We start from the raw sequence: 17,115 nt of genomic DNA, 5'->3' as shown, positions 1-17,115 counted from the left end.
GCGCAGGAGGATGAGGGATGATCTTATACAAACACATAAAATCAAATAGATTGTGTGAATGCATAGTCTTTTACCCAGAGTGGGGGAATCAAGAACCAGAGGGCATAGGTTAAATGTGAGAGGTGAAAGATTTAATAGGAACCCAAGAGGCAACATTTTTACTCAGAGGGTGGTGGATGTATGGAACAAGCTGCCAGAGGAGGTAGTTGAGGCAGCTTCTATCACAACATCATTTGGACAGGGATGTTTAGAAGCATATGGGCCAAACACAGGCAAATTGGACAAGACGGGGCATGTTGATCGGTGCAGACGAGTTGGACCAAAGAGGAGAAGATGTTTGCCGCCTCTTTGCAGAGCGTGAATTTACAAAGAGAGACTGGTGAAAGATGCAAGGGACAGTGTCATGGTTCATCCGAACAGCACCGTAACTGATTTATGGGCTGTTCCCAGGATCACACTCGGAGATGGACATCAGGTGCTGCAGGAAGACCATCAACTCGGTGAAATACGCTCATTGGTCTGCCCGAAACTTGTTGGTCCCCCAGCAGAACGAGATGTCCATCTGGGAATGTTGTCGACTGGTGGCCTCCAGACTGCAGGAGTACGTGCTGAGGGACCCACTGAAGCTTGATGCAGGCAACGCCAAGGCTCTGTGGGTGGGTGAGGGGGGGGGGGGACCAGTTTAGGGTCCTTCCAGTGCTGGACATTGAAGGGTAGAGTCCAGTGGAGACACCCCTCAAACAATAGAAGGGACATTGCCCCAGTGGGCCACATGAGTGGCAACGATATTGTATATAGAGAGGTTCTAACACTACTGGCTTAAACACCAGCAATATTGAATGCAGAGACACCCTAAGAATGTGTTAATAGTTTGCACTGTTTCTGTTTTGCATATATTTTTATTGGGAATAAAATTAAAAGGAAGGAAGGTACTAATGTGGCTTTTGTCTCTGTATTTTCATTAGATACACCCTTTAGTGGCTCTTATTCTGAGCATATTTCATCATATAGCTTAACATATACCGTCTTTTAATAATACAGAGAAACATTAGACAAGAAACTCATTCACAGAACAATGAAGGATTTGACCTCTTGATCAAACCTAGAGAAACACAACGTTATGTACAGTTTGGGAATACCTTAGACACGCTGGCAAATCTGTCTCACTTATTGAAGGGATTTCTATTCACGTGCACCTCCTCCAACCTCATCTATTGCATCCGCTGCTCTAGGTGTCAGCTGCTCTACATCGGTGAGACCAAGCCTAGGCTTGGCGATCGCTTCGCCCAACACCTCCGCTCGGTTCGCATTAACCTACCTGATCTCCCGGTGGCTCAGCACTACATCTCCCCTGGGCCTCCTTCATGGCCAGAGTGAGGACCACCGTAAATTAGAGGAGCAGCACCTCATATTTCGTTTGGGCAGTTTACACCCCAGCGGTATGAACATTGACTTCTCTAATTTCAGGTAGTCCCTGCTTTCTCCTCCCCTTCTCAGCTCTTCCTCAGCCTACTGTCTCCGCCTCTTCCTTTCTTCTTCCCGACCCCCCACCCTCACATCAGTCTGAAGAAGGGACTCGACCCGAAACATTGCCTATTTCCTTTGCTCCATAGATGCTGCCTCACCCGTTGAGTTTCTCCAGCATTTTTGTCAACCTTATATTCTCCTGGACTCTTTTTTGCAAATTTGGTGGCACCACTAAATGATGTTAACGATAGTGCCACATGAGAAGTAACCCATGGTGGGATTTTTAACCTCATAGGTATGAGAAAAGTTCCCACTGGCTCAGGAAACGTTCAGCTCCAGCTACCTCTGCTTCCCTGAAAGTGTAAAAATCCCTTACACCATCCCTCTAGCAAAGATATCAGTCAGGGACACAAATTGCTGGAGAAACTCAACAGGTCAGGCAGCATCTCTGGAGGACATAGATAGGTGACGTTTCGGGTAAGGACCATTCTTCTTCCTTTTCAAAGGAGGGTCTGGACCCGAAATGTTATCTATCCATTGTTCGACAGAGATGCTGCCCGACCTGCTGAGTCACTCAAGCAATTTGTGTCCTTATGTTTAAACATGCATTTGCAGTTCCTGGTTTATACATCAGTCGGGGAATTGAGTATAGAAGTTGGGACATGATGTTACAGTTGCACAAGAGATTGGTGAGGCCCCAGTTAGAGCAATGTGTTCAGTTTTGGTCACCCTGCTATAGGAATGATGTTGTTAAGCTGGGAAAAGTGCGGAGAAGATTTACGAGGGTGTTATCAGAACTTGAGGGCCTGAGCTACAGGGAGAGTTTGGGCAGGCTAGGACTTTATTCCTTGGAGCACAGGAAGCTGGGGAGTGATCTTATAGAGGTATATAAAATCAAGAGGTGAATAGAAAGGGTGAATGCACACTTTTACCCACAATGATAATCAAAAACTAGGGGGCACAGGTTTAAGGTGAAAGGGGTTTAGTAGGAACCTGAGGGGCAACTTTTTCACATAGATATATGGAATGAGCTGCCAGAGGAGGTAGTTGAAGCAGGTATTATAACAACATTTAAGAGACACTTGGACAGGCACATGGACAGGAAAGGTTTAGAGGGATATGGGCCAAACTTCGGAAGGTGGGACTAGTGCAGATGGGGCATGTTGGTCGGTATTGACAAATTGGGTCGATTGGCCTGTTTCCACAAAGTATGACTATGAGTCAACAATCTCCATGTGTGACAGGTATCAGCAGAATCCTTTTATGTAATAGAATTGGGCAATTTGTAAGTAAATAAATAGTAAGTCCGTAAGACCTGTACAAGCATGAAACACCCTTTGGTTAGACAATTCATTGTGTTCAGGTGACCAAATCAAGCATTAAAGAATCGACTAGTTATTACAATGCCCATATTTACCTCTTTGTCGTATTAAAATTAGAATAAAACGATGAGTAGAAATCAGCGTTTTTTTTGCAGAGATTGAAAAGGAAACCTGATTTCTTATTGAATTGAATTTGCTTTATTGTCATTCAGACCTTTCGGTCTGAACGAAATTTCGTGCCTGCAGTCATACATACAATCTATCATTTCCAGCTAGAGATGAAAGGAAGAGATGGGGGTAGAGGGAGTCATCAATGAGATCACAGATATTGCCTGAGCCAAAAGTAGATCTGAACCATATTAAATCAAAGTGAAGCTCTAGAAACAAGGAACTGCGGGTGCTGGTTTACACAAAGGGACCCAAAATGCTGGAGTAACTCAGCGAGCATTTCTGGAGAACTTGGACAAGTGACGTTTCATGTCAAGACCTTTCTTCAGACCTTCTTATCCTTATTAAAGGATACTTGGTCACTCCCTCTCCTTCCCTCTCCCGTCAGGCGAGAGATTCAGAAGAGTGAAAACACACGCCTCCAGATTCAGGGACAATTTCTTCCCAACTGTTAATCAGGCAACTAAACCATCCTCTCATCAACTAGAGAGCGATCCAGACTCCCCAGCTGCCACATTAGAGACCCTTGAACTATCTTTAATCAGACTTTACTGGACTTTATCTTGCACTAAACGTTACTCCCTTTTTCGTGTATCTGTACACTGTAGACGACTTGATTGTAATCATGTATAATCTTTACGCTGAAGTTGACCACAAAATGTTGGAATAACTCAGCGGGTTAGGCAGCATCTCTGGAGAAAAGGAATAGGTGACATTTCGGTCGAGACCCTTCTTCAGAAGCTGACTGGATAACATGCAACAAAAAAGCTTTTCACTCTACCTCGGTACAAGTGACAATATTAAACTAAACTAAACTAAACTAAACTGTACTGAACTAAACTAAACTAAAGTAAACTAAACTAAACTAAAGTAAATTAAACTTCCTAAGGAACGAAGAAACAATTGGTCAAAACCTGGAAAAAAAGTCAATTTTCTCCATCATTAAAACAACACAGAACAATGTGCAGATGAAAGCTCCTCTGACATTGTGTGGACAGATTGGCCATGACGAGACATTTTCAGGCACCTACCCTTACTCTTGCCTGCTTCCATTGTTTTCTCCAGGTCCTCACTAACGGCGCAGTTTGAATGAATTCCAGGCAGTTGCTTTGACGGTGGAAATGGTGAACTTCCACCTCTCAATTCCTGTCAAAAGAATGAAGAAACAAGAGAGCGTTCAGAGCCACTTGGAAACTGCGGTTATCCTCTCGCGCTGTGTGTTGAACTTAACCTTTATCAGTGGGACCGATCACACAGTCGCTCTCAGTAAAAGTAAGCACACAATAGGCACATACCACATTAGTTTCAGCACAGGCATATTCCACAGCAAATTCCTCACTCTGCACGGCCCCACTGATCAGTTACAGGTTTTTATAAAACAGGAAGGATGACATCACGGACTACACAATAGGTACTGAGCGTCACATATAATGCAAAGGCCTCCACAGAATTAATCGTTCACAATAACATGGGGTCATTCATTTAAAACTGAGCATCTCGCTTCCTTAAAGGAGGAGTTCTGAACAGTGTGTTTTTGCAAAAGTCAATTCATCCCAAAAAAATTATTCCAATTTATTTTGTGGAAACAAAGAACTGCAGATGCTGGTTAATACACAAAAGGACACAAAGTATTGGAGTAACTCAGCAGTTCAGGCAGCATCCCTTGAGAACATGAATAGGTGATGTTTCGGGTCACGACCCTTCTTCAGACTGATTGTTGGGGGGTGAGGGAGGGGGGGGGGGGGGGGAGAAGAAAGCTGGAAAAAGGTAATGGCTTGTACCATAATAGATCGTTTACTGAAAAGGACACAAAGTGCTGGAGTAACTCAACGGGTCAGTTAGCATCTCTGGAGGACATGGACAGTTCATTGATCCTTGTTTCGACTTTCTAGATAGTTCACTACCTTGCAAACAAACATATTTTATTTTGTACAGTTTAAACTGAACTTAATTTGCTCGAAAACGTTTCAGTGTGGTGAATCAACTGCTTTAAATAGAATTCTTTACAAATGCATTTCTGATTGGTAACATGTAACTTACAAAGTTAATTATTTGCTCACAAACAAATAGATTTTGAGAATAATCAGTTATGTATTCAGTTTACTAAGTTACTATAAAATACTGGAAGAAAAACTATAAAACCAGAAATAAAATTTGTAGCATTATAAGAAAGGAGAATCTGTTTTACCAATATGTAAGCTAAAATCTGATGCCAGCAAGCATATTTAAAAACAAAAAAAAGATATAAGGTGCTGGAGTTACTCAGCGGGCAGGCAGCATCTCTGGAGAACACGGATAGGTGATGTTGTGGGTTGGGATCCTTCTTCAGACTCTCCAGAGTTGCTGCCTGACTTGCTGTGTTACTCCAGCACTTTGTGTCTTTTTATTTTGTAAATCTGCACCATTGAAGGGATCTACAGAAAGTGGTGGAGGCTGCCTAGTCCATAACAGGTACTGACCGCTCCACCATCGAAGAGATCCACAGGAGGCACTACCTCAAACCACCCTGGCCACACTCTAATCTCACTGCTATCATCAGCAAGGTGGCACAGGAGCCTGAGAACTGTGACCTCCAGGTTCAAGAACCGTTTCTTCCCAGCACCCATCAGCCTCTTGAACACTGCACAACATTAACCTCAACATTGAACTAGGGACTGCCTTTGGCCGCACTTTGGGTTTTTTTGCACTAGTATAGGGATTTTGAGCGATATGGGCTAAACGCTAGGAAATGGGGCATCTTGTTCGGCATGGATGGGCTGACAGGCCTGTTTCCATGCAATATGATTCGGTGACTATATCACAATTGACTATGAATGTAAGGATATTGCCATTGTATAGGACACCAGTGTGATCTCATCTGATATATTCTGTACAGGGTGGTCTCTCTATATCAGGAAGATGATACTTGTGATAGATGGAGGCAGGTTTGTCCGACAAGGAGAGGTTAAACAAACAGCCACAACACATTAGAGTTACAAAGGACAAGAGGGCATCTCCAGGCAACTCTGAGAAAGGTTTATGTGACCCTGCAGTCACCTGGGGTGAACAGATGAATAGCCTGCACATGCTAAACAAAAATGAAAAATATCTGTTGCTGAAATTGAACATTACTTTACTACCTGATTCATTAAAAACAAATTATTCATTCAGTCCCACCTTTATCTATTATAAACTTATGCAAATGTTTAAACCTGAAAGACAGATGCAAAGTAGCAATACACATGATTCCTTGTCTATTGCTTGTGCCGTCTCCAGTGACTCCTGCAAACTTCCACACATGCACTATAGAAAGCATTCTATCAGGATGCATCACAGCCTGGTTTGGGAACAGTTCTGCCCTAAACCACATCAAATTGCATGGAGTTGTGGATGTAGTCTAGTCCATCAAACAGACCAGACTCCCCACCATTGACTCCAAGTGCACTTCACGGTGCCTCGAGAAAGCAGCCAACATAATCCAAGACTTGTCCCACCCTGGCCATTCCTTCTTCTCCCTGCGTCACTTTTGGCAGAAGGTGCAGAAGCTTGAAAGTGCGCACCACCAGACTCAGGGACAGCTTCGTTCCCTCTGTTATCAGGCTTCTGAACGGACTTCTCAGATAATCAGAATGTATTCCTGATCACCCAATCCACCTCGTTGCAACCAATGCACTTTTTCTATCAGCACTTTCTATGTGCCTGTAACATTATATGCTACACTGTTTCCTTTCGCTTTTTTGTACTACCTGTTGTACTTATGTGTCGCTTGATTGTACTCAAGTATGGTACTGTTTGACTGGAAAGCACGCAAAAATGTTCATTGTATCTCGATACACGTGACGAAAATGGAGGCGGCGCAGCAGTAGAGTTGTTGCCTCGCAGCGCCAGAGACTCGGGTTCGATCCTGACCATGGGTGATGCCCGTACAGAGTTTTTTTTGTACATTCTCCCTGTGACCTTGGGGTTTTTTTCCGGGTGCTCCCACATTCCAAAGACGTGCAGGTTTGTAGGTTAATTAGCTTCTGTAAATTGTAAATTGTCCCTAGTGTGTATGATAGTGCTGGTGTACGATAGTCACGGGGTGATCGATGGTCGGCATGGACTAGGTGGGCTGAAGGGCCTGTTTCTGTGATGTGCCTCGAAGGTCTGTAGTAAAGCAGCTCAGGCAAGGTTGCAGGGCGGGACACATCAATGCCAGGCCCCACAGCACACTCCCAGGCAGCCTGCTCCAAGCTTCATTATCGCAGGAGGTCTCTGGAGGGGGAATAAATGTCGCAACAATGTCCCAGACCCTCTGTTAAAAGGCCAGCGTTCTCGCCAAGGGATGAGAAGCTTGAATGTCCTCACTGAGAGCACACAAAAGTCCAGTGAAGGAAGAGATGTTGGATTTCACAGTGTCATATGTTCCTTTACAGCCACCTCCACTGACAAAGTCTGCATGGGTCACATTGGCTCAGGAAGCTGCTGGGAGGAGAATTGTTAGTTTAGTTTAGTTTGGAGATACAACACGGAAGCAGGCCCTACAGCCCACAGAGTCCGTGTCGACCAGTGATCACCCCGTACACTAACACTATCCTACACACCAGAGACAATTTACAATTTTACTGAAACCAATCAACCTACAAACTTGGAATATGGGAGGAAACTGGAGCAACTGGAGAAAATCGACATGGTCGCAGGGAGAACGTACAAACGCCATACAGACGGCACCCGTAGACAGGATTAAATCCGGGTCTCTGCTGCTGTAAGGCAGCAACTCGACTGTTGTGCCGCCCCGGATGCTGCCTGACTCATTGAGTAACTCCAACACTTTGCATCTTGCATCATAGACTCCATCGCCTAATTGAAAGAAAGAGCAAGCCTTGCACTGAACCATCCTCCAAATACCATGCAATCTGCCCTCTTCACAACATCACCAACGGGCAAGAAAGGTCCTTGACGCAGCATTGAAAACGTGTCGTGAGTTCCTTTACACCCACTCCCTGTGGCAGAGTCAGCATGGGTCACATTGAATCAGGCAGCAGCTGGGAGGAGACTGGGGAAAGTGGTGATGATATTCCCTGCCAGTGAATGGGTTTTCAGCTGTAGCAAATTAAAAGAAACCAGAACTCTACACGTTGGCAGGGTCAGTCGCTGACAATATGATCTGCCTGCTCTAACTGCTGCTAGTGACTGTTTGGCATATACATTGACTGCTTTACAAACATTACATCTGGCTCATTTCCTGCAGGGAGTGGAGTTTAAAAGATCTGGCAATGGTACAACAAAATGGTTGTTAGAGTGTCCAACTTTGACCATGTAACTTGTCCAGTTAATAGCCCATATTCCCAATCACGACTATCAGGTGAAACTAATGTTAACCAGATTAACTAGTGATAGACTGCAGCTCTGCATTCATGTGATGTAGTCTTTGAAGATACAAACTAGCAGTGATTTGATGTCAACTGCAACTGTTTATACCGATTAGAATCTTGATGCTTGTTAACAAGGGCTAGTTCCTTTTAAACAGCATAACTACAAATTAATATGGCAGAACAAGCTATCAGGATTGCTTATTCTCTCAACTAACATCTAAAAATTCTTGGAGACGCAAGAAACTGCAGATGTTGGAATCTTGAACAAAACTCAAGGTGCTGGAGGAACCCAGCTTGTCAGGCAGCATCTGTGGAGGGAATGAACGGACAACAAGGCTGAAGAAGGATCCTGACCTGAAAGAGTCGCAAACGTTTTGTTATCATATGTCCCGAAAACAATGAACTTCTTACCTGCAACTGAAGAGGCATAGAAATATGGTACTTTGTAAAACCCAGAATAAACAACAACAAAAAGATCAGTATATTAAAAAAAACACAGACAAATAGACAACAATTGTGTAAAGTCAAAATTAATGTCCCCATGTCTATATAGTTCGGAACCTTTTTGGAGGTTGCAGTGTTTAATAGCTTGATGAAACACATCTGCACCTTCCTCCCTCGCAACATGGACCCGTTGCAATTCGCATACCGTCCGAACAGATCCACAGACGATGCGGTCTCCCAGGTTTTGCACACCGCTCTCTCTCATCTTGACAGCCAGAAGGGGGGCTACGTGAGGATGCTGTTCATAGACGTCAGTTCAGCCTTCAACACGATAGTCCCCACCAGACTGGCCAAGAAGCTACTGGATTTGGGGCTCAACATCCCCCTGTGTGCCTGGGTCCTGGACTTTCTCTTCGCCAGGCCCCAGGTAGTCAAGATGGGGAGACATACATCGAAGTCCCTCACCCTGAGCACAGGATCCCCCCAGGTTTACGTCCTCAGTCCCCTACTGTACTCCCTGTACACACATGACTGTGTGGCTAGGTTCAGCTCCAACTCGATAATCAAGTTTGCTGATGACACTGTGGTGGTGGGCCTGATCTCAGATAATGATGAGAAGGCCTACCGGGAGGAGGTGGCTGATCTGGCACTGGTGTCAGGACCACAGCCTCCTCTTGAATATCAAAAAAACTAAGGAGCTGATCGTGGACTTTAGGAGAGCACACCATCCGAGGACGTACACACCATTGAGGATAAATGGGGATACTGTGGATAGGGTGAGCTGTTTTAAATACCTGGGAGGATAGATAGATAGATAGATAGACAGACAGACAGACAGACAGACAGACAGACAGACAGACAGACAGACAGACAGACAGACAGACAGACAGACAGACAGACAGACAGACAGACAGACAGACAGACAGACAGACAGATAGGATAGATAGGATAGATAGGATAGATAGATAGATAGATAGATAGATAGATAGATAGATAGATAGATAGATAGATAGATAGATAGATAGATAGATAGATAGATAGATAGATCCTTTATTGTCATTCAGACCTTTCGGTCTGAACGAAATTATGTTGCCTGCAGTCATACACAGAATCAATAATAACAAAACATACAATAAACACAAATTAAACATCCACCACAGTGAGTTCACCAAGCACATCCTCACTGTGATGGAGGCAAAGTCTTAGTCTCCGTCTCTTCCCTCCTTGTTCTCCCTCTGCGCTGAGGCGATCGATCCAGGCTGAAGATGCCGCCCTCCAGTCCAGCGGACCTCCGTGGTGTTGTCGCCGCCGCCGAAAGCCGGAACGCCGTCTCCGCTCCGAGATGGCCCGCCACAGCATCAGCTCCGGGCCGCCGCCCCAGCTCCAGGTCCCGCAGTCTCCGCTCCAGGTCCCGCAGTCTCCGCTCCAGGCCGCCGCCTCAGCTCCGGGCCGCCGCCCCAGCTCCAGGTCCTGCAGTCGCCGCTCCAGGTCCCGCAGTCTCCGCTCCGGGCAGCCGCCCCAGCTCCAGGCCGCTGCCCCAGCTCCGGGTCCCGCAGTCTCCACTCCGGGCCGCCGCACCAGCTCCAGGCCGCTGCCCCAGCTCCGGGTCCCGCAGTCTCAGCTCCGAGCCCCGCTGCATCAGCTCCAGGCCGCCGCCGAAAGCCAGAACGCCGCACCAGCAAGTCAGGCCACCGCTGCCTTAGCCCCGAAGACGGCCAGCCTCTCGTTGATAAGTCCTGGCTGGCTCTGCCTACGGAGCCTCGGGGTCGGTCGCAGGTTGGAGGCTGCCAGCTCCGCCATTAGGCCTCAGCGCAGACGGAGGCAGAGAAGGGGGATACGACACGAAAAAGTCGCATTCCCCCAAAGGAAGAGACAGAGAACATGTTTCACCCCCTCTAACACAACCCAACAAACTAAAACTTAACCAAAACAAGACAAAAAAAACAACAGAAAAAAGTAAAGACAGACGGACTGCAGGCGAGCCGCAGCTGTTAACAGCGCCGCCACTTCCGGAATCTCTGAGGATATGACATGGACATCACACGCTGCAGCACTGGTGAGTAAGGCAAGACAGCGCCTTTACCACCTCAGGCAATTGAGGAAATTCAGTGTATCTGAGGATCCTCCAGTGCTTCTACTCAGCGGCTGTGGAAAGCATCTTGTCCGGAAATATCATGATTTGGTTTGGGAACTGCTCTGCCCAGGACAAGAAGGCTCTGCAGAGAGTAGTGCGTTCAGCCAAACGCACTATGGGAACTTCACTCGCCCCTCTGCAGGAACTATACATCAGAAGGTATAACTCCAGAGCCAATAAGATCATGGGAGACCCCTTCCACCCATGCAACGGACTGTTCCAGCTGCTACGGTCAGGCAAACGCCTCCGTTGCCATGAGAACGGAGAGGTTGAGAAGGAGTTTCTTCCCAGAGGCCATTAGGACTGTAAACTCCTACCTCATCAGGGACTAACTTTACTGTGCCATTCTACAGTTTTTTTTTATAAATTGCTGTTTTATTTCCTTTTTCCTTCCTCCCATAATATGTAATGTAAAAGAATATGTGATTCTGTTCCATTCTGTTTGTAGTTTGTTTGTTTTTTGCACAAAGTCCGCGAGCATTGCCACTTTTCATTTCACTGCACATCTCGTAAGTGTATGTGACGAATAAACTTGACTTGACTTGGTTGTAGGAAGAACCTACTCCTGTAGCTGGACATTACAGTTCAACGTCAGTCCATTCTCTGCCCACATGCTGCCTGACCCATTGACTTCCTCCAACAATTTGTGTTTTGATCTAAAATTTCTTCTTTTAAAAATGCAGTTACTTTTACATTTTAGCTTCTGCCTTAAATGGAGATGCATGTTCCAATATTTATTTCACTTCCTGCAATATTTTAAAATCTATACCTCCTCTGAGAGTTCTTCGATCTGTTTGATGCTGGAGGCTGTCCGGGAACGTCACTGCTTTGTGCCGCGGGCACACAACACAATAGAAGGGGGAATTTACACCTAGGAACAGTTTGATTTCTTGGAGAAAATTTCCTCATGATCAGCATCCCTCTCGAAAATCCATGCCAATTATTTACCCTTGTCAAAATATGATGTTAAAATACCTGCATGGTGTTTCCTCCTGTAACCAAGAATGGGGCATAATCCAAGCCCAGGATTTTCCCTGCCCTAGACATACAGCATACTTTGAACGTACTTGTTTGTGGAGTTTCAAAGATTTATCAATGTAGTGTCCGATTAAACTCGAATGTTGTAGAATGTAGCGGGACGATTGCACAGTGGTAGAGTTGCTGCCTTACAATGCTTGTTGTCTGACAACGCTTGGCATTCAATCATTGCCAATCTATTTTTCCCTCTCAAACCCATTCTCCTACCTTCTCCCCATAACCCATGACACCCTTACTAATCACAAATCTGTCAATCTCCACCCTAAAAATATCCGTTGACTTGGCCTCCACTGCCTTCTGTGGCAATGAATTCCACAGATTCACTACCCCGTGACTAAAAAAAATTCATCTTGTTTCTAAAGTTACATCCTTTTAGTCTGAGGCTATGCCATCTGGTGCTAGACTTTCCCACGTAGAAACATTCTCTCCACATCCACTCTATCCAGGTCTTTCACTATTCGTTAAGTTTCAATGACGTCCCCCTCATACTTCTAAACACCAGTGACTACAGGTCCAGTGCTGTCCAACACTTTTCATATGTAAACCCAATCATTCCTGGCATCTCATATCTCTATACTTATAAAACTCTGATCTTGGATGTGTGTGTATTTATTTGTGTATTTGTGTGTGTATGTATTTGTTCGTCTGCGTTTCACATCTCCTCAAAAACACAACGTGCTAACGGTAAATTCTTTACATATTCCGATAGGGATTTACGCCATGATGTCAAAAATCACCTCATCTGAACATTTGATGCATTATATCCCGAGTTATTTATGAAAATGTTTAAAAAATAAATAACTGGTAAATAAACGAGATGGTCTCACGGATGATGTCACAATGGCTCTGCCTGCCTGCCTCTGCTCACACTGCTAGTGACGTCACCCCTGTTCTGTCTTCTGTACTTCTTGGCTTCTTAACTTTAACTTCTTAGAGTTTTTAAACTGCTGCTCAGGTCGTGCTCAACGCTCCGCTGGGCTCCTTGAAGTTCTAGAACATTGTGGCGGCGGTCGTTACCTCCGCGCGGGCGCAGGTGAGGATGCGGAACAGCGCGATGGGAAGTTGATCGTGGCGGACATTACTCCCTCTGGGAGAGGCCTTCTATAGAGACCTGCGATTCCTCGGTCGATCGCAGGGACTCGCGGAATCACGACACTTTTTCCTCGCTGGTGATCCCGATCACACCTGGCCGTCATGGAGAATGTCCTCCTCTCCGCCTCCCACGCCCGATCATCTGTCACGCGGGTGGATGGGCTTTCCCTCGCGGAAGCCACGATCGGCCTGACCTCCGCTGCTTTTGACCATCCTCAGATCGCTTCCGGCCTCGCTCGGGTCCACGCCGGCCGCAGCATAGCTCGGGCCCGCTGCCTGGTGGGGAGTCTGCTGCTCTATGACCTGGGTAGGTGCTGCCTCTATCCTCCCTCTTCCTCTCTACCCCCTCCCCCTCCCTCTCCATCCCCCCTCTCTAGCCGCATCTGCACAGTTGGGGGCTATGCGTGAGTGGATAGGGCGGGGGATGGGGTAAAAGGAGCAAATAAATAATATTTATATAATATCAAGGGGGGGGGGGTCAGTGTGTGTGTGGGGGTGGTTAGTGAGTGTGGTGGGTGGTTAGTGTGTGTGTGTGACTCTGCAGGCCACACCCCCCCCCCCCAACTGCGTGTTGAGGGGACGGGACCCAACAGGTCCTCCTTGGTCTAGTTAATATTAAAACCTACATCCTGTCTAACCAAAAGTTGACTTTACTGAAAGGACAATGTCACCACCTCAAAGTGTTATTCAATCTGTTTTAGAACTTTGACATTTTGCTGTTAGTCATATTTGATACTATCCGATAGTTATGTTATTTTTAATCATTGTTTGATATGAACATAAAATGCAAACACAAATACAGCTTTGAACAATGGCATGGACTTACTATTTTATTAAATCAATGCGCCTGCTATTGAAGTGTGTAGCTCTACAAAGGAAGAGATAGAAAGCTCATGGTCTCAAGGTCTGTGCCTATAAGTTACTGGTTTTAATCAGACATTACTGCAACTTCTAATTGTACTACAGACTCCAAGATGTTGGTGGTGGAAGGTGAAGGGGAAAGATGGGGGCTGTAAATGGTCCGTGAACTCACTTCCCGTGTCCTCGTGAAACTCCCAAACGTTCCTTGATCGGCTCGGGAAGCGGGACACGGTGACCTCGGTGCACTGAAGTGGAGGGGTGGCTTCTGGGGGTGACAGATGTCGCGTTTGCGGTGGTGTCGGTGGAGGCGGCTGCAGGAGGCCCTACACAGGCGGGTGAGCGAGTGAATCGAGCACAGCCTGCGGCAGCTGCATGGAGCGACAGTGGAAAGAGCCAACGGTATCGTGCTGGGCCAGGCTGACCCCTCCTTCATTGATCCAGCGCCAAACAAGGCTTTTAGGAATTGAATAGGCACTTAATGTGCAGGAATGCAGGGCAAGAGTGGGGGAAATGGAATGTCTGAATTACTCTACATGGAGCTCAAAGGTTCAACGGTCCAATGGTGCTTTTATTGTCACGTGTGTGAAGTGCAAACGTTCAGTGAAATTATTTTCTTACAAACAGTCCAGTAGAGTATTGTCATACCCAAGCACATCCCTGTTTAGCAAATTGTACAGAAATAGTCTATTGATCCCGTGTGCAAGAGGCGTCATGTTTTTGCGCCATTTTCAGAGTCTATTCCACAGTCTCGTTGTTATGAGCGGTTCCAGGCGAGCCCCAGGCTGCTGCAGGGCCTCCTGACGTCGCCTTGCCTTGGCTCTGTGGGTTGACCTGCGAACCAACGTCCCTCTAGCATGGAGTAGATGGACCAAATGGCCTTCTTTGCACCAGAACATCTCTACAACGCTAAAATTGTTTTGCATGAATACCCTCGATTGTATGTGTGTTTTGAGGGTTTCTCATTATGCAGACTTCACCCCATTGCAAGTATTGCAAGGCAATAAATGCAATTTCTAAAACTTTTGTACAGACATCTAGCATTTTGCACGGGCGTTACATGCTTGAAAAGTGTTGCGCAATTCAAAAAAGCGTAAATTATCATATATGGCACTGTGGCACAGCGGGTAGAACTGCTGCCTTACAGCGCCTGAGACCGGGGTTCGATCCTGACTACGGATGCTGTCTGCACAGAGTTTGTACGTTTTACCTGTGACTGCGTGGGTTTCCTCCGGGTGCTCAGGTTTCCCTCCACATTCCAAAGACGTGCAGGTTTATAGGTTAATGGGCTTTTGTAAACTACAGATTTTCCCTAGTATGTAGGGTGGAGCTAGTGGTTGGGGTGAACACTTGTCGGCGCGGACTCGGTGGGCCGAAGGGCCTATTTCCATGCTATGTCTCTAAAGTGTATACAGAACTATGCTGTCAGCAGTATATTTGAGCGCATTATCCAAAAATACCAGTGCATAAATTAAGCTTTGGTATTAAATCAACGAGCACGTTGTTTCAAAACGCATAAATCAAACATATGTAAAATGCGAGGTGCCTGTATTTGCAATGTTATTCCTCATGCATAAGGACTCATGTCAGTATTTACTGCAATCCATAAAACTTGCTTTTGCCGCGGATGGAATCAGATATCAGTGATGGCCACACTAAATATATCCATTGTCCCTGGTCCAAGGAACACAGAGCATCAGACCAGAAATAGATTAGACAACTCCATGTCAGACCACCCTGGGAAAATAATTCAAAGCGTCCACACCCCTTCTAAGGCTCACATCACTGCTTAAGCCATGCATCAATCAGTAAACCAAATGCAGTCAAAACTCTGGGCCAAACCAGATATCTGTACATAATATACCTCTCCTTATTATCCTTACACATTTTTCCTTGAAAAAGATAGAATAGGGTCATGGAGGCAAATGTTTTGAAAGTGTGAAGTTCACATTTTCTCTTCCAAGTTTCTTGTGTTGCTTCCAATAGGCACTTTGGCCCAACTCATCCATGCCAAGTTGAAGCTCCATTTGCCCACGTTTTTTCCCCATTTGCCCACATTTGGCCCATTTCCCTCTAAACCTTTCTTATCCATGTAGAAGTATTTTAAATGCTGTAAATGTACCTGCCTCAACTACCTCCACTGGCAGCTCATTCCATAGACCCACCACCCTCTGCGTGAAACAAGCTGACTTTCGGGTTTCTATTAAATCTTTACCCGCTTACGTAAAGCTGAGGCTAGTAATTATTGAACAAGAGCCTTGTGGCACATTGGGCTGTAAAAACATCTTTCAAAAACACCATTCAAAAGTCTCCAAAAAGCAGTTGCATTTTAAACCAAGTGTTTCAAGCTATGGTTCAGGTGTAGGTCTCCCTGATGATAAAAAGTTATGCCCCTGTCCCACTTAGGAAACCCGGAGGTTTTTGTCAGTCTCCCTACCTGCTTCCACTACCTGCAACCTCCGGAAACCGCACGGAAACCTTGGGTGGGGCGCAAAATCTCCAGAGGTTTCCGTTCAGGTTTCCTAAGTGGGACAGGGGCTTAAATCAATCAGAACTGTGCTGAAGAGACTACTGTATGTAAAGCAGGCAGCATTATCCTACTACAAGGCCTTGGCTGTTTACCTCGATCGGAGATGATCAGTATGCATAACTCCAGTGCTGAAAATCTGAGGTGTATTTACCTTTGAATACTTGAAAATATAATCAACCTTCATACAGTAGCAACATGAAGAACAACTAGCACTTCACTCTCCAAAATAAAAAACAAAGCTTATACTGAAGAACAAACCTTATGTGTACGCTTTGCCTCCGTTCTGTTCCTGTTACTACGGGACACATAATGGAACAAAAAAAACATGCAAATCACTTATATAATTACAAACATGAAACCTGAACCCACACAATGTGTAATCCTTCTGAACCATTCAAACTTCCACAGATGCACCACAGGAAGCATCCAGAAAGGGGTGCGTCACAGTTTGGTTTGGGAACAGCTCTGCCCAAGATGACACGAAATTGCAGAGAGATGTAGATGCAGCTCAGTCCATCACACAGACAAGACTCCCCACCATCGACTCCATCTACACTTCAAGCTGCCTCAGGGAAGCAGCCAACATAATCAAAGACTTATCCCACCCCAGTCATTCCTTCTTCTCCCCACTCCCGTCCAGCAGAATATACAGAAGCTTGAAAGCTCGCACCACCAGACTCAGGAACAGCTTCTTCCCCTCAAGTTATCAGACTACTGAATGGTCCTTCC

At 45.7% G+C, this 17,115-nt stretch overlaps 1 protein-coding gene across 3 annotated transcripts in view; it reads right to left on the bottom strand.

Moving 5' to 3' along the window:
- xirp2 (xin actin binding repeat containing 2) overlaps positions 1 to 17,115 on the bottom strand; it is a 105,267-nt gene that overhangs the window by 63,501 nt on the left and 24,651 nt on the right. Inside the window, exons 1-2 of one of the 3 annotated variants that reach the window (XM_033024201.1) lie at positions 4,253 to 4,376; positions 3,989 to 4,103 (exon numbers count right to left, since the gene is read on the bottom strand). In XM_033024201.1, the coding sequence (XP_032880092.1) occupies positions 3,989 to 4,010 (22 nt within the window). In that variant the 5' untranslated portion in view covers positions 4,011 to 4,103; positions 4,253 to 4,376. The other 2 variants (XM_033024202.1, XM_033024199.1) reach the window with 2 other exon arrangements.

This window comes from Amblyraja radiata, chromosome 7 (assembly GCF_010909765.2).
Source record: "Amblyraja radiata isolate CabotCenter1 chromosome 7, sAmbRad1.1.pri, whole genome shotgun sequence".
Classification (NCBI taxonomy): Eukaryota; Metazoa; Chordata; class Chondrichthyes; order Rajiformes; family Rajidae; genus Amblyraja; species Amblyraja radiata.
Note: the sequence above shows the minus strand (reverse complement) of the source record. Positions and strands in the feature narration are given on the sequence as shown.